General features: G+C 36.3%; 1 protein-coding gene across 2 annotated transcripts in view; it reads right to left on the minus strand.

The window, feature by feature from the left end:
- Positions 1–22,335, minus strand: part of LOC118273413 (tyrosine-protein kinase transmembrane receptor Ror) — a 41,242-nt gene that overhangs the window by 6,060 nt on the left and 12,847 nt on the right. For both annotated transcript variants that reach the window (XM_050703812.1, XM_050703769.1), the window contains exon 2: positions 1,913–1,994. In XM_050703812.1, coding sequence (XP_050559769.1) covers positions 1,913–1,994 — 82 coding nt within the window. The remainder of the gene's footprint in view (positions 1–1,912; positions 1,995–22,335) is intronic.

A 22,335-nucleotide genomic window follows, 5' to 3' on the forward strand; every position in this document is an offset into this window, starting at 1 on the left:
TCTTTAATAATGAAGACACGTTGTTCTATCGTGTAACGCTCCATTTTTAATAACCCTATACTGTTAGCTGTCAAATTGCTAGCTTTTTTCAGGGTTGCCAACACTTCACTGCACAAATGGGGGCAAATTCAAATCTTGCGTTAATTTTGGGACACCCGATAGAAGTGTTAGAGATCAATGAGAAGACAACTAGTTTCTACCGGCGGTTTTGCCTGCGGTCCCGTAGGATTAAAAGTATCCTATCACCCGAGTCAGTTTATACCCTACCTGTACACCAAATGTCATCAAAATCCGTTCAGTAGTTTCAGCGTGTTTAGCGGACAAACATCCTAACAACTGATTAGGGGCGTAGAAGGTCTTATTTTACGACTAGGGTCCATTAGCTTCATACACAGAATAGATAGATAAGTATAAGTACATGTTATGCACATAAATGTTACTTTTATTTACGACATTTTATTTAACTTCATTTGTGGGTCAGTAGGTAAGGGACAAATCTTGCTAGCTAATTTTATAGCAGATTGGAAACCTGAGTACGTACGGGGGCGTAAATAGGTTACTATTGAATAAATTGCTGTGTGTATTTTCTCGAAGGTATTATGTACATTGTACATAGATAGAAAGGTATTTTAACTGGTATAAACTGAATTCTCCAGAGTAAAGTTGAAAGAAAACGTATGAATTTTAAGCGTAATATTATGATATGTTTTTGAAGTTTTGATTTCTTTGTCCCAGTATTAGATGGGGATGGCCTCGTTGGTCGGGTGGTCGCAAGTGCTACTGCCGGAGAAGGGAGTCAAGCAAAGTATTACTGGGCTTTTTTGGGTTTTCGAAAATGTCTCAGTAATAATACGGAGTCTGGCATTGTGCCCAGTATACGGCAACAGGCTCGCCCCATATTACATAGGACTTATAACATACACAATGGTGAAAAGTGGGTGTACTTTGTTTAGCGGCATTACGTGCCGTAATGTGTTCCTTTACCTACCCCTTCGGGAATAAAAGGCGTGACGTTGCGTTAGATGGGATTCATAATATTATGACTGGTGAAAGTTATGCTGTTAACAAATTAATATTTACTAAGACAACTCAATCACATCTGCCAATATCTAAAGTTTAGTATAAAACATCGGCATTTCCATTAAAAGCGAATGGTTGGACGTCCTATTTTCCATAATTATTATGCGACAAGTTGATTGATTAATCACAGTGCCGTGTTAAATTGTGGCCCTAAGTTTTCTGATCAACCTGAGTGATATAAGCATTTAAATAAATATGCTGTAAATAAAGTAAATGACAGTGCAATTAACTAGTGTTAGAAACGTTAAAGTTAATATTGCAATCAGGAGTCTGAGTTCGACATAGGTGTGAAGCCCTCTTAGTTGGCGGGCGAGTAATGAATTGTAGTGTCTAACATAGGTAGATACTTTAAATATTGATTAGATTTATTGTAAAAAATAATGTATGACATGAAGGGCACGGACCAAGAGTCTGTGGAGAAGTAATATAAACAGAAATAAATAAAAAAGCCTTCTTAGGTTTGGCAAGACTTGATTGTTTTAATTTTGACTGCACGGTTAGTGCAGTGGTTGGGTAACTGGGTGCCGTGCAACGTGTCCCGGGTTCGATTTCCGCACGGAACAACTCTTTGTGTGTTCACAAATTGTTGTTTCTGGTCTGGATGTTATGTGTATGTAAAATTGTATGTTTGTAAACGCACCCACTACATAGTAGAAATGTATACCTACATGTGTGTGTTAGAAATTAAGATAATGTTAGGATATCAGTACCTACAGTAGAGAGCCGTGTTAAACGTGTGTAGGTAAAGAGTTAGATAGGAATTCTCTAGCTACTAAGAATTTCAGACCAAAGGAGCGGAAATTACAAAGCTAAAGAAAATAAAGATATTTACTCGGTGGAGTTTCTTGTGTTTGTTCTGGCCTGGCCTCCTCCCTGGCGACTCTCGCCAACTTCTCCGCATAGTCACGGAATTTCTGAAACAAGTAAATTACGAATTTAGTTAAAAAAACAAAGAAAGAAAGTTTTAACATTTAATATTCCTATGTCTGGTTGCTAGGCTCTACTTCGATCGACTTTCTTTGCATATATTACAGAGCCAAAAACTGACTGAAGTTAATATTGTGCTACTTAGAAACGTATGCCTAAATACAGATACATATCTTTTTATCGTTGTATAATACATATCCCTATCTATAGGTTATCGGGAGCTGCGGACTACCCAGCGGGTTTACCGGGGCTCCGGCTCTAAAAGCAGGAGTAGGAACGGAGTGATTTTTAGTCAGTAAGAGTCTGACACCGCCTTGGGAGAAGGCATTGGATGATTTTTCCCCCTTAATAAAAATATATAGGTTACATACATACATATAATAGAATACCGTCAAATAAATAAGATCGTCCATAAAACCATCAAGTCTTGACAATTTGATGGAGTAATCTGGACCCACCTACAAGGTCTTTACGTAGATAATTATTGATTTAGCTTTCTCACTGTGTCTTAATTGTAGTTGCAACACTCGATTGACAGCAGGCTGCAGCCTCGCCCTGAACATTTGATTACAAACGCTAAATCATATTTAAAAGCACCCTTCACGCGGGTGATTGGAATCAATCAAAACGCATTTTCATATTAATTGGCATCGGCAGAAATACCAGATTGTGACGGTCTGGCGCCAACGCCAACCATAGCCACTTGTGGAGTGGAATAACACACTACATAATACACGTGAACACCTATAAACCACAAATCTGTTACGTAAATTATACAATACAGGATCAAACAGCACAATAACAATGGCATGTAGAAACAACAGTTACATACATGGCTTCTCGGATCTCTCGCAACACGTCCCTCATGACAATCAGCTCATAATTAAACAATTAACGTAAATTAGAATGCGTTTTCACGTTAATTGACTGCCGAGCAGAATGCATAAGACCATTAATTACCATTGGGATGCATTCATACCCTGAACGAACATGGTAATCGAGACACGATCTCGCAATATCTTCTAATCTCTTGCACAGTCCACATTTAGACACGAGTGCTGCTATATTTACGGCCGTTTTGCACTTTCAATTGGGCGTATTACTGGCCACTAAGTATATAATAAAAATATTAGACGATCGTGCTGTGTTATGTTATCTGTGGAACGTTTGAGATGCTCGACGCGGAGTTATTTTGGCCACGTTATCGCGGAGAGTGGCTGCACTCCGCCTTGCCCTCGGGTTACGATAAATCAATAATATCGTGTACCTAAGTGAATTATCGATATTTTACATTTTATGCCTATTTGTTATCGTTAATAGGAACGAAGTTAACGATCGCACTGCGCAATTACCTCTAGGCTACGTTGTTTGTCTGTCGCGCTGTGTAATCACGCACTTCAATTACGGATATAAACGACTAAGGAATCAGTCATTTGACATTCCCTGTTCTTACATTAACAAGTTATATTTATATTCACTCAAGCAGGTAAAATTATGATGTTCGATGTTTCCCTTGATTAATATTTCATCAGATAAGTGGCACCCATCGTGGTTCCATTTCATCGCATTTAACAAACTACGTACCTATTTATTTACTTTATGTAAATGTTAAGTATAAAATATGTATTACATAATATATTGTTTTAGATTTGCGTAAAAAGGCTAACAGTATTAAATAGTCTACGTCTGGAAAGCAATAATGATGTACCCACTAAAACTTATTTTGTTAGGAACTCTATTCTCATATCTACTTAGAATTCTACAAAACATCAAAAGACCTCAAGTTACACGAACCAGTATTTAGAACGCTCTATTAAATTCTTAATTAAATATTTCCAAAAGACGAATCTTAGTTAAAATCTGAGATCAAATTAGAAATAAAAGGAAAAACCACATTTTAGGACCAAGTAAGACCGGGGAAAGAACCGGTAGTCTCGAAGCTCTCGAAGAGCAGTAGTAGGAACGGAGTGAGTTTGACACTCCCTCTCGCCTCACCCAGGGCGGGAGAAGTCATCGTATGATTTTCCCCCACAAAAAGAAGGACCAAGGGCCAGGTTTTTTCTCAAGTAAATCATTACAAGTAAGTACTTATATACCTACTTTGTTGTAACTTTGTTTGTGACAACACAAAATATTCTATTCTGTAATTTAATTTACACGATTTTTTTTATTTATTGTTTGAACTTGGCCCAAAATGAAATTGGGCTTGTTCGTGGAAAATTATTTATATCACCTCAGAGGGCAATATTTGTTCTCGTGTACAACTAGATAGGTAAACATTTAATATATGGAGAGTAAATATATCTGCCGAATTTAACTAAGTTTGATGTACTAACAAATTGACTTATTTTATTGTTTCAAGATACTAGAATGTTGCCAGCCTTTTGTGGGTTAAGAATTTGAGGGACATTGGGGAATAGTTTCACGCCGCGTCGGTTTCCTGTGAGGCCGTGGTATCACTCCGGTCAAGCCGGCCCATTCGTGTCGAAGCATGGCTCTCCCACACTCATAAACAACTTTTACGTAGGTTTTACTGTCCTTTCGTTCTCAAGAATGTTCGCGTACTGTATATGTCAAGTAAAGATTTATACTGTATCTTATTACCGTCTCATTTAACTTTCATCTCTGTCTTTTTAAAAAAACATTTAACCTTATAAGGATTCTCAGAAAACAGTTCCAACATGGGTAGGTACGTACTTACTTTCTTTTTAGTTTTTTTAAATGAATATTCTTTGCTGATATTCATTTTATTACTAGACTTTTCAGGTACCTAATTGATGTTCTAACTTTACTTTACATTAATTATTTTAAGACAAAAGACGTGGCCGCAGACTAGGATATTTTCCTGTGACGGCACAGGAAAAAAAGGTGCGCTTATCATAAGATCATTTCATATACACCACACTCAGATCCGGAACAACCATGGTGGATCACAACAGAATCCGCAACTTCTATCGTAGTTTCAGCAGGCAGTGGCACTGAGAACCACAATTCAATAGAGATTTCTAGATTTTATAAAACGTAGCTAATCAAGGTAGATACAAGAACACGTGCCACTATCGAGCATTGTAGCAATCCTAGTTACACGAGCAATGCAAATTGGAAATCAAAATCTCATCGTACCGCGCTTGAGTGTCTATCTATGGATCGCTCAATTCGTTGCAACGTGTTCGAATTAATCAACTATCCTATCGCATCGAACTTAATCATTGTTCTCTTATTACTGTGTTCTTCAAACAGCTTCAAGTTTCATGAGATCATTCTGTTTAGGTTTTCGAATAATATGGTCCCACGGTCTTGCAGAAAACCTGCGTAAAACAACGATAACGAACTTATTTCGAATGGCCGGTAAAGCGCTTGTAACTTTTCTGGTGTTGCTTGTCCATAGGCAGCGTCGATTGCTTGCCATCAGAAGATCCGATGATGCTGATGATGGTTATGATGACATGCCTACCCTTTGTGCGGTTTTGTGGACGATGAGCAACGGTACGTTCTGCGCGCGCCTCAAAGGGCCATTTGACCACCACAGATGGGGCCCAATAGGGCTGATGCCTGATGCGGAGCTCCGGACTACCGAGCTGGTTTACCGGGGCACCGGCTCGAAAAGCAGGAGTAGGAACGGGGTGTTTTTAGTCAGTAGGAATCTGACATCCCTCTCGCTTCGCCCAAGGCGGGAAAGATTCTCCACCGACATCTTGTTCAACAAGCTTTAAAATTACTACGAGTGTCTTCGATAACTTTGGAGTTCTTTCCAGGTACTCAAACCCCCTAGGGCTGGGAACTTAAGGCTCTACAATTATTAAACGTTTACTTTAGGTAGGTACCTAATGTACCTGTACACTTGTTCTTGGCTTAAAGTCCCTGGAGATATACATTATTTAGTTGTTCACGGTACCCATCGATCGTGAGTCTTGGAATATTGTAACAAAAACATTTTAGTTGCTACATGCTTATTATCAGAATAATATAATTAAATTTTGAGTTAGATAAAGTAAAAAGAAAAACAATTATCACTAGGTGGATAATTGAATTTTTTCCTTGTTTCGATATAAAAGTACCTAATCTAAAGTTTATTTTTATTGTTTACGTATTGTGGTCGTACATTTACATAAACACTGTGAGAATACATTTGTTGGGAGTCAGGTTCCCGAGACAAATATCAGCAACATTGTAGCCGCGGCCACAGCTAGGAGAGAATATCTTTGAGATACAAATTACCATACTTATCTTAGATTGGAAAACATTCTACTACTTGCCTAGATTTGCTTTGCATTTATAAAAGTCTTGTTATTGATAAAAAACAATGTGTAAAATGATAAGATTTATTTAAATACCTGTGCGAGTTCTTATTCATGAATGATCTTAAGACAATTAAGACGAGCTTCGTGGAATAGGAAATTAATAATTGATTTATTTTATTTCAAACGTACCTACGGGTGTGCTTCGTCTGAGTGTTCTTCGTGGAATAAAGGATCGTATTTTAAGAAAGAAAATACGTTTTATTTTAATTGAGTGTCTGACTGTGTACCTACTTGAAAAATCTTATTTAATCGAAAGTTTTTATTTGTACATATTTACTTTAAAAGACAGAGAGATAGATCTACAACTTGAGAAGCGTTGTATCACAGAATTAAAATATTAAACCTACGATACAACTAATCAACAAAAAACCAATAACGTGTAGATACGTCAAAAATAATCACAATGAAATCTAAAAACAAAGATTAATTTAACAATGTCGTGAATAACGGTTTCCAATATCTACAAATGTGGGACCAACCAGTATTTTTATGGCTTTATAATACCTGCCTACGCCTCTGTTGTATTAAAGTGATATAGTGGGACGATTCTTTAGAATTTAAAGCTAATACAAACTAATTATATAAACCGACATATTCATCATTTAAAGTCATACCAGTAATGCGGTAATATAGATTTACGATCATTATTTCGTTGACTGTCTTCTTTGAAAGGTGACCATTTGTTTAATACACAGTGTTGTTTTTTTTCTGGCAAAGTTCTATTGGCATTATGAACTGTTTCCATGTCGCATGTGGTCAATATGCTGTCTGAGAATCAATTTATTATCCTCACGTAGGGAAAGCGAAATGTGACTCTTTTTAAGTGTAACTGTAAAACTCTCGACAAGAACCGCTTCCCATTTTTTTATGGAATATGTAGTAATTTAAGGGTTGTAGGGCAATCGGCGCTTGGGAAGATTGGGAAGGGGGTAATTGAGCCTCCGGTAACCTGACTCACACAACGCAAGCGTTGTTTCACGTCGGTTTCCTGTGAGGCCGTGGTATCATCCGGTCGAGCTGGCCCATTCGTGCCGAAGCATGGCTCTCCCACACTTAAAACTACTTCCCATGTTTCCTCTCAATCAATAGCGAATAGATGATACGTTAGAATTAGAAGTATAGTGTATAAAGGGACGCACATTTTACCAAATTTACCTTTTCGGCCATTACCTATGTTCGTTATATTAGAGATATTGTATGCACAACAATATCAATCGCTACATGATCACCTGTCATTACACAATCCCAGTCAATTGACCGTTGATTCATCTAACGAGCTATTTCATTGTATTTGACAACTTGATGTGCAGGGGAATGTAGACATAATCCCATCATTTCATAATCTCTTAGCGTTCCATCACGTAGTTTCAATGGGCACGTGGAATGTGTTTGTGTAGACATAGCGCAATGGATGGCCATGCGTTGTGTTCGAAGCTTAAATATTATGTATCAGTTTACGGCAGTATACATTACACAGGTAGGTTAGGTAGGTTTAATTTAGCGCTGTCCAGTTTAATACCTATATAGATTTTGTAGATATTCTACATAGGATAGTGATTTGTCCGTAACTATATGTAAGTACCACCTTTTTTATGGTATGAGCCGGTAAACTAGCAGACGGATCACCTGATGGCCACCCATGGACACTCAAAACACCAGATGCGTTACAAATGCGTTGCCGGTCTTTTAGGATTAGGAATTTAAGGATTGTTGGGGAATCGGGAATATTGGGGAGGGAGGTAAGTAGGTAACAAACTTTGGGGTTAATTTACTTTGAATAAGTATACTTTTTGGAGTACCTAATTACTTAACTCGTACCGTAACAAATAATATCCTTGTTTATAACACACCTAGGTGTTAAGAGATAAGTTTAGTAGGTAGACGAATTATGGAAGAAATTTGAATATTTATGCTCTAACCTGCCCTAAAATAAACATACTTAGGAGTTTATGCTCTTTGCAAGCAATAAACTTCCATATTGAAGTGCAAGAATTTTGATAGGTGACGTGAAATTATTTAGTCAAACAATTTCGGCATTTGATATCAGATCTACATTTTATTGCTATTTCATGGCAAAAAGTAAGTAGATATTTGCAATCCAGAATTAGATTGTTGTCTTGTTAGCCATAGCCCAAAATATAATAGGTACCTAATAATAGTCTAATAATTTCACGTTATCAGGAAAAAGTAACAGATATTTTTATTAAATCAAACGAATTGTTACCGTTGTCGACTGCCACGTTGGTCGAGTGGACTCAAGTGCAACTGATGGACAAGGAGTCTCGGGCTCGATTCCCGGGTCGGGCTAAGTATTTTTGGGCCCTTTTTCTGGAAGTCGGAGTCTGCAATTGTGCCCAGTATATTATCGCAATAGACTCACCCCCTATTACATGGGACTTATAACACTGCAATGTATAAGTATATATCTCTGCCTACCCCTTCGGGGATAAAAGGCGTGACATTGCATTCAAACAAATTGTTTGAACATCACAATAAAATCACAATAGCCGTTGAACATTCCGAGTAATTGTGACCCAAATACCTTGTGGCTTCGAATCCCGACGAGGAAATTTATTGCCTATAAGGATTCCCGTGTTCGTGAGAATATTCGTGATTCTATTATTTCCGTTTATAGAATGTTTTGACATGGCCGATTCATGGCCCGTTACAGACGTCCATCTTGTTTTTCTGTCCTTTACAAGGCGGGAAAGTTATCACACCGAAGAGGTAGGTAGTCGAAAAATGGTGATTTTACTCTTTCACTGAAACTGTAAGATTGGAACTTTTAGATTCCTGAAAAAGATAGATATTATCTGTTCCATTTAGAATTTCTTAGTAGGACCTGTCTGTACCTTTAGTGAAAATCTGAGTTATTTGTAACTCTTACAATGCTAAAGGCTCTCCTTTTTATATGTAGGTAACTAGTTATTATCGGATAAAGGTGTGTGTTATAATTCCTAGAAGAAACCAATTTGCTTCAATGGATTCTTTTCTTTTATAAGCCTACACATATAAGTTATAAACACATAATAAAATAAATAGATTTTCTGCTAATCTACTAAGAAAATATAACGTAAGAAATTCTCTTCTAATCTTTTCAATTTGCACAGTTTCTAGTCATCAGTTTATGTCTTAGTTTCTGCTCTGAGTACTACGAGACCACTCCCTAAGACTTTAGCCGTTACTCTCGCGGTCGTTTACCGCAAAAAGATAGATAATATTTTACATCAATGGCCCACGGCTATCATTATCTCGCGATCGTGTTGATTTTCAATGTTTTTAAACGGGACGGGAATGAGAAACAGAAAATGTCAAAACTATAAAATGTTGTTTATTGAGCTATAATGACATTCACGAATCCGCGCCATCGCCTGTCGTATTCGATTTTACGCGCGCCCTTAACAATAATATTTATTACCGTCCAACGTAAGCAATGGCGGCCACATACTTACTTACATAGTAATGGCTGAGACACCCAGTTCCTTGTCTAGTTTCGAAGTAACAACATTAATGTGTCGATATTGTTATCTACTTATATCAACACATTAACTTAAGTTGGTACACTCCTAATTAGAAGACTCAAAAGAGTTCACCGCTTCTCACAAGATACTACGATTGACCAACAAAATCTCCATTCATTTGTTCTTGTGTAAATACAACTAAGAATTGATTAGTTGAACTTCTGCCTTTTATCTAAGACAATGCTGGTTTGTTAGTGGACCAGGCACCCACGTGACAGTTTCGTTGATAGATTACGGTATAAATAACCATCGGACAAGTCGTAGCTTAGAGCCACGGGCCACGTCGACTCGTCCCGCTGATGGCAAAACAATACAACAAATTACCAACACTATTGTTAACTTCTTACATCACCCACACCTACGCTACGTACAATGTGCTATGTAGGCGCTAGACGCGTTCGAAATTCGAATTTAAACTTTTGTTTCTGTGAAATGATTTGTTTTTAAAAATACATTTTTGTTTATTCAATTTTGTTTTTGGTCAGAATAAAAGGAGGTTGAATGCACAAAACAAAATTAATATTACTACAATAAGAAACAAAATGACTACGGTCTAACTAAATATTTATTTAATTAGAAGTAAGTAGTTTAAACTCAGCTTCGGTTTCGGTTTAAGCGGTTGAAAAAAAAAAAGGGATTGAAAGACACATGCGTCAATTTCCGTCGATCCCAATAAACCCCGAATGAATGGTCATTCAGATAAATTCGCTCGTCAGAAAAACACGTAATCCTTTTTGTAATCGTTTGTTTATATTCTGAGAACGATTCGGTACAAGAATAGGGCACTTCTTGCAAAACCTAATTTTGAGAATATGTGTCACTAATTCACTGCATCTATATAAAACCCGTGTTGGTTGTAGTACTTATAAATCAATAATGTGTAGGCAACTCTTATTTAATTTCAATTAATTTTTAATATGTTACTTACGTATTTAAAATTCGAATTTAATATCATTAGAAAATCGTAGCGCGAACTACGAAAATCGCCTCTATGGCTACGAAATAAAAGCGTAGCACGCTTAGTAGGCAGAAGAGACGTAATAGTTGTAGCATGACAGTTAATATTTTTTTTACTACATAAATATGGCGGACCACCATAGAGATGTTACTACTCTCTCTTTATGTTTTAATAATACATACATCTGTTGTCTATTAGTTAAAAATCACGGTTTACACACGTAAATTAATGGAGAAAAGCTCTATTAGTTTCATGTTTTCTATTAACTACTTACTTATTACAAAAACTAAATTAAAAACGAATCAAAGTTCGTTCAAATACCTCATTAAAAACAACTTTGCCTACCTAATAATACAATCACTCTTAATTTGATTTGTTTATTTAATCATTAGCATTCTTCCCGCGCTCCGTCACGTCAAAAAAGGGACGTCCGATAGAAATACTCGTTTAGTTTCTATTTTGTATTGTTGTTGTTTCCCAGCTGTCGTCGGAGGAAGGATTCTATCCGAAAATAAATTTATTCGAAGGAAATAAAACAATTACGGACGTTTTGTTTATATCACGTAAGTATGTGGGTACAGTATAGCAGACTGACATTGATTTGTAGGAAATTGTGATTGGTTGTTTTATTTTGTTTAGTCTGACAACTTTATCTATATAGATAGTCTAGTTTTCTTTTTTCTACAGAAAGGTTAGTTCTAGGTCTCTTAATAAGAGAAAAGTTTAACAATGTTTATTGGATACTTGTAAATAAGTGCCAGTTACACGTTGACTGTAACGTCAAGTAGACCCTGATTATTCCATTAAAATTTGCGCCTCAGAACAATTCTAAGAATATCCTGTTTCCTGATATATAAATCTAATAATCTTCTGTGACCTAGTAGAGAGATAAAAAGGATAAAGGGCCGAAACTATGATATTAATATCAAAGAACCTAATTTAAAACTTTTCAAATAAATAGGTTACTGTTTTTGGAACAAAAGAGTAGTGAGACTAGGGGAGGAGACGCGGGCGCACCGTCTGCGTACACCTGGCAGGGCAGGCGCACACGATCATTAAAAATGTTTATTTAAAAATCCGACCGCTTAACGCCGGCCGACACTCCACAAAACTGAACCATTTCGGTTTAAGACCAACGTGTTTATTACGGTGTAATACAATTAATGTTTTACAGTATTATTGTAAACAGTACGCACACTAACTAATTCACAAACAACTGTTATCATTGCAATCAATTAGTCCTGCATTACTTATGATTTAATAGTCCGTAAGTGGGCAATATAAAATCTTCCCAACTATATTTATGATGACGTACATCAAAACAATCATAATTTCATTTAGAGCAGTATAACGGATTGCTACAACTGACTTCACTAAATATAAAGCGCCGTTTGATCCTCAATGCAACAGTCGACGTAAAAGAATTTTGCATGCAATCGTAAATTATAGCGTTTAAGAGCTCGCGTAGGCACATAGACATACTGCATAACCATTTCCAATGTCTACAAACGGTCTGTCTATTTTCCTAATGTGTCGGCGCGCGCGCACGCTGGCCTCTTCACCGATTGGACGATGCTTTTTAACAAAACAAGACTCTTCCTGAAACATCAACAACATATCAATGAACGCATTACCAGATATAAACGAAAACAAAGCTTTTTATTCTATTTATTTGTGTTATTATTACTTTCAACAGTTTCTGATTACGTTCGTACAATTCCAAGGATAATTTTTATTTAGGGGCGTAGCGCAATAAAAATAATATAGCCTCGACAAAACAAGATTTGTAAACTATGAGGCTCTTCGGGGAATTAAGGAGTACCATACGTGGGTTTTATTCGATTGTAGTTCGCTCGGGAATCGGTGTCTCTAGCATTCAATATCAGCCCGTCAGTTTACATAAGGGACGCGTGCCGACTGAAAATGTCGAAATGGGAAAGTTCATTAAGCCCGTGGTGCGGCTGCAACGTATAATCCTGAAATGTTTATCCAACAATAAAGGCGCCTAAAGCGCACTAAACTATGACATAAAAAGTTTAAAAAGCTCTCAGTAGATCAAACAAGACGAGTGGTGTCGGTCGACAGACGGCGCGGTGTTGGGTTACGGCCGGCGGGTCACATTTGTCCTAAATAATAAACACCAGATTGGTGTCGAAAAGAACACTTTTTATGACACCATCAGCGCGTAAACCCTCAATCCTGTGTTTATTTTTAATAAATCTTCCGCGAAGGTCGAAATGTCTTTGATCTACCGAACAACTTTGATATCTATCTAAGTAAATACATTCCTTACGATATATACATAATTCAGATGTAATTTGAGAATTTGACAAACAATCGCGCGCTGAAGTTTATCTTTAGTTTATACGTGTTACTGAAACAGTAAAACAAAGTAATTAATTGTTTAGTGGTGTTCTCAATTTCCCCCGATTTGTTTATATTATTCTAATGTAAGCGGTGTACCTCCTAATCAAAGCTAGGTCAAGCGTATCTAAAATAGACGGACAGATCTATCAGTACGCGAGAGCCATTACCATAATGGTAGTGCATATAAGTACTTGGTGTATAATCCCTGCAATGTAGCTAGTAATGAGCCATCGTAAATCAGCGAAAAGGTAATTCAATAGCAATGACTGTTCATATGAAGAGAAAATTGCACGAGTACGAACGCTTCTAGTACTTATAAGGGTTCTGCTTTCTCGACATTCGAGTGAAAGTGAAGACGAGGTGATGCACAGGAATGCAATCCGCAATCACATCTGTTAGGAGACAAGTTCCCAGGCTCTGGGCATTAGAATGAGAAAAGTTATAATCATGTAGTTTGGTACAGCGGTACTAGGTTGGTAGTGATTACAAATTGGAGTAGGCGATCGTCATGTCGGTCGTTGTCACCTATCACAGCCAGTGTCACAGGGTCTTAATGCGGAAATGTGCATTTGGGGCACCGGCACGCGAATTGTTGGCCACCGTGCGTTCGGAACTACGTCCCAGTTGCAAGACCTGGCCCGACACACATTCTCCGAACAATGATCCTTTAATTAGACTTCGCAGTGTGCTCTAATGTTGCACGGCTCGTTTACGCAATGTTCTGTTTGAGTACGATACGTTTCATACGAATAGGAGCACCTGGTCAGCTCTTACAGTGATCGTCTGTCGGTAATTTATTTGCTACAGACGCCGAACATATAGTAATTTTAGTCCGTTTCACTGTAATGATCTTGTGACGTGTTTGTAGTTTCGTAGTAGTTTAGTAAGAGAGTTCCTCCGTACAATTACTATGACCTTACGTACCTACTTACGTAAATATCTGCAAAAGTGATTCTATAATCATCATTATTTATGTCCGTTTACTGGCTGATGAGACATAGTCATATAGTCAACACTTAGTAGGATTGCCTCAGAAATTTACTTTGATATTTACCGCACGTGTTTAAAATTGTCGACACGACGATGCTTGCAAGCCTGTATTATCATATAATCGACCAGCTATTGCCATAAAAAGCAGTTGCATTTAGCAGTCGCAATACAAAATGTAACTTCACCTAGCTTTTTCGCACCTCTACTTAATTCAGTAACTCGATACTTTGTTGAATTAATCTCTTGAGGTACAAGTGGTAGACGCAACAATACCTCCTATTAATAAGTTCGGAATGAAGTTAAACTTCGGCCTTCCACTGGTTTGTGAAACCACAAGGGTCAACCGAGTATACTGTTTCTGTTCCCAACTGTTCTAAATAAAGTACTGATCGATTACTAATGAGTTAATAATAAATTGTTTGTGTAAAACAACATAGGCTCGCGAAACAAGTAATTACAATCAAGATCACATTGCGATATTGAAAACAAGGGTTTTAATATAACGAAACTAATTTCATCGAGTTACCAAGCGGTAATAGGATTAAGAATTTCGCTTTACTTATCTCTGTAGCCATTTTTAATCTCTGAAATAAATGACTTCACTTGTAACAATGTTGTAACCCGCATATTATATACTTATTTTGATACATACTTACATGATACTCTACATACATGTGCCTAATTCTAAATTCTGAGAACCTAATTAGATAAATGTGAGTTTAAAGACAAAGTTAGAGAGTCGTCGTTTCATTGTAATTGCGGGATTTAACAGAAGATCGTGGTTTATGTACCTGCTCGTACATACATTAATTATACTGAAAAAAAAACTCTTGAAAGCGTCATCATTAGTCTTGTTCTCTTTTGTACAATACCTACTAGTGTATGGAGTTAGGACTGAAAGGACGAAGGTACTAAAGCGATGTCTAAGTTAAAAACATTTTTACTTTAATACTGTTGTATTTTAATCACTCTGAATATCTTTAAAATCTAAAATACATTACGTTTATCCAGTGTTTTTGTACTAGTGTACTACCTACGATCTATTTATAGCACATATAGAACATACTAGCTTCCAAAAGCTAGATGGATTATCGGAATGTAGAGTCTCTATGGAGGCCTTTCAGTCGGATCCATTTTGTAGGCTTTGAGTGAATGAAACAGTTTTCGAAGTCAGTATAGATTGGTACCTATACACAAGTTGAACCTTAATTAATCTAAGTAAACATTGTTCGTAGTTATATACATATTTTTTTTATTAGATAGGTAAGTATTTACACAGAATAAGTACAAAGACATTGCCCAAGTATGTGTGCCTATAAAATACTTAATGTGAAAATTATAATGACTGAGAAAATTAGATCACGTTGATATTTTACGTGTAAAAATCTTTTGTTTCGTTATTCTATGAAGTAGGTAATTTTATCAAAAACGAGGTTTTGGTCTGATTCGATAGAAAATCCGCTTGATTGATTGCTCAAACGTTGTACGTAATATTTTACGTGAACGGAAAGATGTTATTATATTATTCAGACATTGATTTAGAAGTAAATTATTTCCAGTCATCATTTGTGGTTCAATCATGTGATTTGAAGAATTTGAAGAACAGTACAGGCGGGAATATGATGGAAATTATTAAATTTTTCAATCAAGATCTAATCATAACAGAACGTCTGCTATTCCCCGAACCGCGAGGTCAGTTAAAATACATTAAGTATTTTTGGGTAGTTGTAACGTAAGTACCTAATTATAGATGGAGTAGAATAACTTAATGATGCTTTTCTACCAGAGATGTGCTATGCTACGTTGCTGTGGATGCGTTTGGCTTCCACCAATCATATTCATTGGTATACATAGCTTAGCATTGGTGGTAACGGACTCAGCTAAGCGTGCTATAGATATGTGTTATGGATCGCTTCGCTACTATCGATACATTGCATACTCAATCGAAACGGTCACGTATCAATGGAAACGGTCACATAGTTTCACAGCTTAGCTATTACATCTTTGTCTTACAGCTATGCGCTGTAAAGCACATCTCTGATGGAAAGGACCCCTAATGCTTTCAACAATATTTTTTTAGTTTAGTACTTAATTGATCCGAAGGATTGACTAGGATCAGTAATTTAACACACGCAGTGAATAGTGTCCCAAAGTTATATTTAAAAAACACTTAAGTACGTAGCAGGAAAACTTCGAAAAACAAAATAATTTGTTTCTCCACAATATAAGCGGAAAATTCTATGGAAATATGAATACATTTTCTCTTCATTTATTTTATTTAGAAGTCTACTACGTCTTCGGTCAGTGTACTCAGCAGACACGTAGGAGTTCGTGATCTAGTTCCTTCAAAGGTAATTTCTAGGACTTATCATCATAGAGAAGTTGTAGGGGCGCGGTGAGGCAAGTATGGAGGAATTATCCGAACTCGCGTGGGATGCTGCACTCCATACAAAACCGCGAACGCCCTTGAGCACGCGCAGCTCTGTTTATTTGACTGTCGTCTAGCACTTAACGCCGACGTCGATATTTGCTATTTTTGCACGATACAACAACCAAGAAAAATCCACTCTCTGGAAAATTATAAGCCATTTCCTTGTCTAGTTGTGAGGGGCTTTGATTTCAGTTTTACTTCAAAGTGAAAGCTTTTATTCCAATTACGCCATTATCGACGCTTCTGATGGTTAACATTCAACATTACATAGCAATGTCTGTCTGTCGTAGGTACCAAATTGTATTGCAGACGTATGAAAATGAAATATTTTTTTTATGTTTAGTTTTAGTATTGAATGTAGCCATAATCTTTACCTAGTAAGTACCTAAGATAATGAAATCAAGTTAAAACTTCGTAAACTTCGTGTATGTATGTATCTATGTATCTTTGTGCGCGATTATCTCGCGATTGGCAGAACCGATTTTGATGCCGTTTCTAGCGTAGTATTTTTCAAACTAAGGAGGTTTTAAGTATATTGCCCTACTTAAAAAATGGAGCTTCGCACTTTACATTATGTTTTACGCATGGATCGATTAGTTCGAATTATTCGATCTATTCGTATAGAATTATTCAATCTCGAGAAAGTTGTAGTAGGTATAAGCCAGTAAAAACATTTAGTTTAAGTATTCTTTTTATTTGAACCTATCTGTTGTTTCTGAAAACAAACCTAAATCTATTTCTTACAAATACATCTTACGTGAGATGAAATAAGAGAGATTTTTATTTGGATTTTTACGATGTTTTCGGCTGTGTGTCTGCCCCAAATCTGATACCAAGAAACAGAAGGAATGGTACTTCGAATTCCTAATTGTTTTAATTAACTACCTACGTAGGGATTTGTTTGCTTTTACGACTATTTTTATTTCACTTGTTCTGTCTCGAACAGGTTTGAATAAAACCGTTTCATCTGATTAAGAGTTTTAATATGTAATTCATCATGGTTATCATAATATCTATACTAATATTATAAAGCTGAAGAGTTTGTTTGTTTGATTGTTTGTTTGTTTGTTTATTTGATCGCGCTAATCTCCTGTGTTGGATAGTGCACTTATCGAGGAAGGCTACAGGCTGTAAAACATTACGCTATGACCAATGGGAGCCGAGCAGAGCGGGTGAAACCGCGCGGAAGTAGCCAGTCAGCCATAAGACGTCCACTGCTGAACATAGGCTTCCTCCATTGCCTTCCAGAAAGGCAGATTAGAAGCGACCTACATCCAGCGGCTCCCTGTGGCCTTAATCAGGTCGTTTGGTCACCTTGTAGGTGGACGTTCAACGCTGCGCTTGCCGGTATGCGGTCTTCATTCGACAACCTTACTGCCCCAGCAGCCATTGGTTCTCCGCGCTATATGATTTTAGGATTTAGTATTTTCCTCGCAATATCCTGTACTCTTTTGAGTACATACCATTAAAAGTTAAAACATTATTTTATACCAATTTAATTATGTCAGTTATTTGAAATCCGATGTTATTTTAATTGGGGAATTAATTAGTGTAGTCATTCAGCTGTCCAATAATTGTATTGGATCAAAATATGTACGGCAGGTATTGAATTCAATGGAGCTATAAATGCGCAGATACCAATTATTTCAATTATATTCGAACGAGATTTATCTTTTGGCGGATAAAATGATTTATAGGTTACCTAGGTAACTAAAAGAACATGATTTTCGTCAACAAAATATGATAGTTAAGTTCCGATTGGGTACTTTCAAACACAATAGGGATGATGACGGGGTATGAAAATTAAAAATCTATTTAGTCGATGGACTATGGATGATAATATACTTAAATAAACTCATCAGTTTATTTAAGTAATATTTTTCATTACCTGTGAAAAAATATTGGACGTGTTTTTTAGGGTTCCGTAGTCAAATGGCAAAAAACGGAACCCTTATAGATTCGTCATGTCTGTCTGTCTGTCTGTCCGTCTGTCCGTCCGTCCGTCCGTCCGTATGTCACAGCCATTTATTTCCGAAACTGTTGGGCCTATATAGTTGAAAATTTGTAAGATGATGTATTTTGGTAACCGCTATTCGAATTTTGAATAAAAATTAATAAATTTAAAAATTAAAGGGGGCACTCCATACATGGAACTGATTAAAAAAAAATTTTTTTTTAGCTAACATATCCGTGATGGGTGTCTATGGATAGGTCTTTAAAAAAGACATTAAGGTTCCTAAAACCACTTTTCGTCAAAATCAATCGTTTGAAAGTTAGACGCTTCCAAAGTGGAAAAATGAGTGTCCTCTAACTTTTAAAATAAGTGAATGAGAAAACTGAAAAAAATGTATGCTGTAGATTTTAATGGAAACCAACAACGAAAATTGGTTTGAACGAGATATCATTATTAGTTTTTGAGAAATAAAACACTTTCAAAAACCGCAAATATAACTTTGTCGTTCATACAGACACTATGTAAAACCAAGTTATTTTACAACTTTTATATTATGTCATCTACTTGCTATTACGGAACCCTTCATGAGCGAGTCCGACTCGCCCTTGGCCGGTTTTTTTACTTGGCGTATAAAATGAATCAAAGTTAAGGAGTTGGAGTTAATTAAGTAACTACTTACGTCATTTCTAACTATAAAACCTACATAGAAGTGACGTCAGGTGATATTTCAAATCAATAAGATAAGAAGTTTTAAATTAATCTAAATAAAAATTCTAATTGGTCATCTACCCTATTGACTAACTTATATAAATTCCGGTTTAAACATTGATGTGTTGCAAAATTACTTACCAATATTTTTGTTCAAATAGCCATAACTGCAAAATAACTAATGTTTAAATCCTAAAGTATTACTTAGGTGATGTAAGCCAGCCATAGGCAAAGTTTTATAGATATTAATGAGGTAATAAACACACATAAAGTGAGGTATGAGCAATAACAATTGTTATTTACATGACCCGTCGTCTACCTTATAAGGGACGTGTTGAAACTTCACGCATTATAACTTTAGACATTTCTATCTTTTCTAAATTTTTTTAACTATGTTTTCGTCTGGGGCCATATCAGCCACACTGCCGCACTCAAGATTAATTTGAAATGGTCACTTAACCCAGTCCTCAGGTGCTCGGTGCTATTCCACCAGAGATGTGGTATGCTACGTAGTTGTGGATGCGTTTGGTTTCCACTAATCATATTCATTGGTGCACATAGCAGTGGTGGAAAGGGACTTAGATAAGCATTTTTTTTAATATGGAAAGATGTGTACTATGGATGCGAACAAAATCTTTACCATGGAATAGTTTAAGTAATTATTATGTTTCTGAGTAAGGCAGTTAGACGGCTTTATAGATATAAAAAAAAATATATGACCAACGAAAAAAGTTACCCCATTGCTATCGCCAATTGCTATCGTCTTATCGGTTCTGGCTACAGCTTCTACTTTTTATTATGGTTTTAGTATATGGTTAACATTTACCCTTGGTTCTAAGAAAATACTACGTTACTATATTATTTTCTTATCAATTCTAGTAAGTTTTTTTTCCTAACGTTATCCCACACTAGGATTTTCTCGTGTGTCGTGGGTGTGTTTACAAACATACAAATGACACCCAGATCAGAAACAACAATTTGTGGATCACACAAAGAGTCGATTTAGTAACTCTTTGTATTATCCCTCATTGGCAACCCGCTACACGACCGGGGCTGCGGCTGCCGGTTGCCCAGCCATCGTCGCTAAGTATACAGTCATTACATTTTACGGGTTGCTTGTTAGTATCACGTTCCGCGTTTAAATTCTACAAGAGAAGAAAGAAGTAAATATTTTACCTGACCCTGACTGTTCACGACCACAAGGACATTAAGGTTTAGGTTCTACGTCTAATTAAGTTAATTCTATAAGAGAAACTTGATATTTTGTAACTTACTTAACTTTAATAGTGACTTATATTGATTTTATGAGGTTCTCATACTTCATTTACATTGCAGTTTTAATGGAACACCTATCGAGGGTCAGTGATGATGTCATTTCAGCATTAAAGAACGGTTTTATACACATAATAAAATAAGAATATAATGTTTTATTATATTACCTGTACGTACATACTTAATCATAACAGGTACACACATAAAATACGTACAATTACTTATAATATGTACTTAATAAACAATACATAATATATTACTACGTAAAAAAGAAAAATCTCTTAGAAATAGGTTGACTTTTCCTTGTACAAATACTTATTTTCTCGCATTTGATTCGTAAATTCTACTAACAGGATAATGTTTACAACGCCTTGTTTTTTTTTCTCTATCGTTGTGCCTTATTCTTAACCCATATCGTATAATATTAAAGAGTCGTTTCCAGAAAACCCTATCGCCATTCCCTTATCTCGAATCTCATAAATATGTATTATGTTGTAGAATTACTTTTCAAATTGTTCTTTTCAGTTATACTAAGCCTAACTGCGGACTGCCTAAAGGGTTATCGGCGGGCCTCGAATAACAGGAGTAGGAACGGGGTGGTTTTTAGTCAGTAAGAGTCTGACACTCTGTCGCCTCGCCCGCGGGAGAAGTCATTGGATGATTTTTCGACAGTAAAAAAAGCCAACGCTTACAAGACGGGAGAATTTTATGGATTTTTCCACTAGTCAAAGAAAAGGTAATTAGTACCTACAATCTATTAATTTAATAAACGTTTTCAATGATCGTGAGCCCTATAATCCCGGTAGGCAACAAATAATAATTTGAGACGTCTATTACAACAGTAAAGTACATCCCTAATTAGACATAAGATATCTTCCTGCTCTAATAGGCTTTCCTTGTAAACACTCAGACACAAAGACCGGTTATGTGTATGTATATAAGTGCCATATGTATTACATAGCCGTCAGTCTGTCAGTACAAGTGGCTGTTGTTTATCTTCTCAACATAATCCCTAAATGCGGACTTCTTATTAATACGCACTTAGGATTAGTTCAGAGGGCCTAATATAAAGAGATCTAAAGGTTACCGCGTTTAGCCCTCTGATTGATTGGTTCATTGTCCATTGACGCAGGTTGAACGTAAAACAAACTCGTACTAAGCCCTTAGGAGTACAATCTGATATTGGTACTACAGTATAAAAGTTCTAAATGTAGACTTTCACCTATAAAATCTTAGGTGATAGGTTACGGAAATGAAATCTCAGTATCAGTATCAACTAAGAAACGAGAGTACTAATACTTACTATCACTACTAACAACGATAACTAAACGATAAGTTATTAGTCATTCCAATCTGTTTTCAACGGCGAACCTTTGATGGAAGCGTCATTACTACGGTTTTTATTCATCTAGCATGTATTTGCAAATTGATGAGTACGTTTAAACATAAATAATAGTTTATTTTATGTGACAATTATATGTAGTTATAATTTTACGGTCTTTAACCGGCTGGCGATCGTGAACAGCATAAACGAATGAAGAAACGAGGAAACCTGTTCCATTGTGATTGTGTAAAAGATTTATGTTCTTCCTGGTTCACTTTTTGTCACAATTTTTTTGCCATACAACATTCTCGTTGAACTTGGGATTCGCCTTAGCTTAATATCGAAGCTTAAGAAGAATTATTGCGTTATATTTCATCGATTAATTTGACCACTTAAAATCTGGTTATGCTAAAATCTTAATTGAACAAAAAGTAGACTATAGTAGTTACGTATTTGGCATTTTATTTTATTACTTTGTACCAGAAGCTTTTATCTTTTTTAA

The sequence above is a fragment of the Spodoptera frugiperda genome, chromosome 1 (genome assembly GCF_023101765.2).
Source record: "Spodoptera frugiperda isolate SF20-4 chromosome 1, AGI-APGP_CSIRO_Sfru_2.0, whole genome shotgun sequence".
In the NCBI taxonomy this organism is placed as follows: Eukaryota; Metazoa; Arthropoda; class Insecta; order Lepidoptera; family Noctuidae; genus Spodoptera; species Spodoptera frugiperda.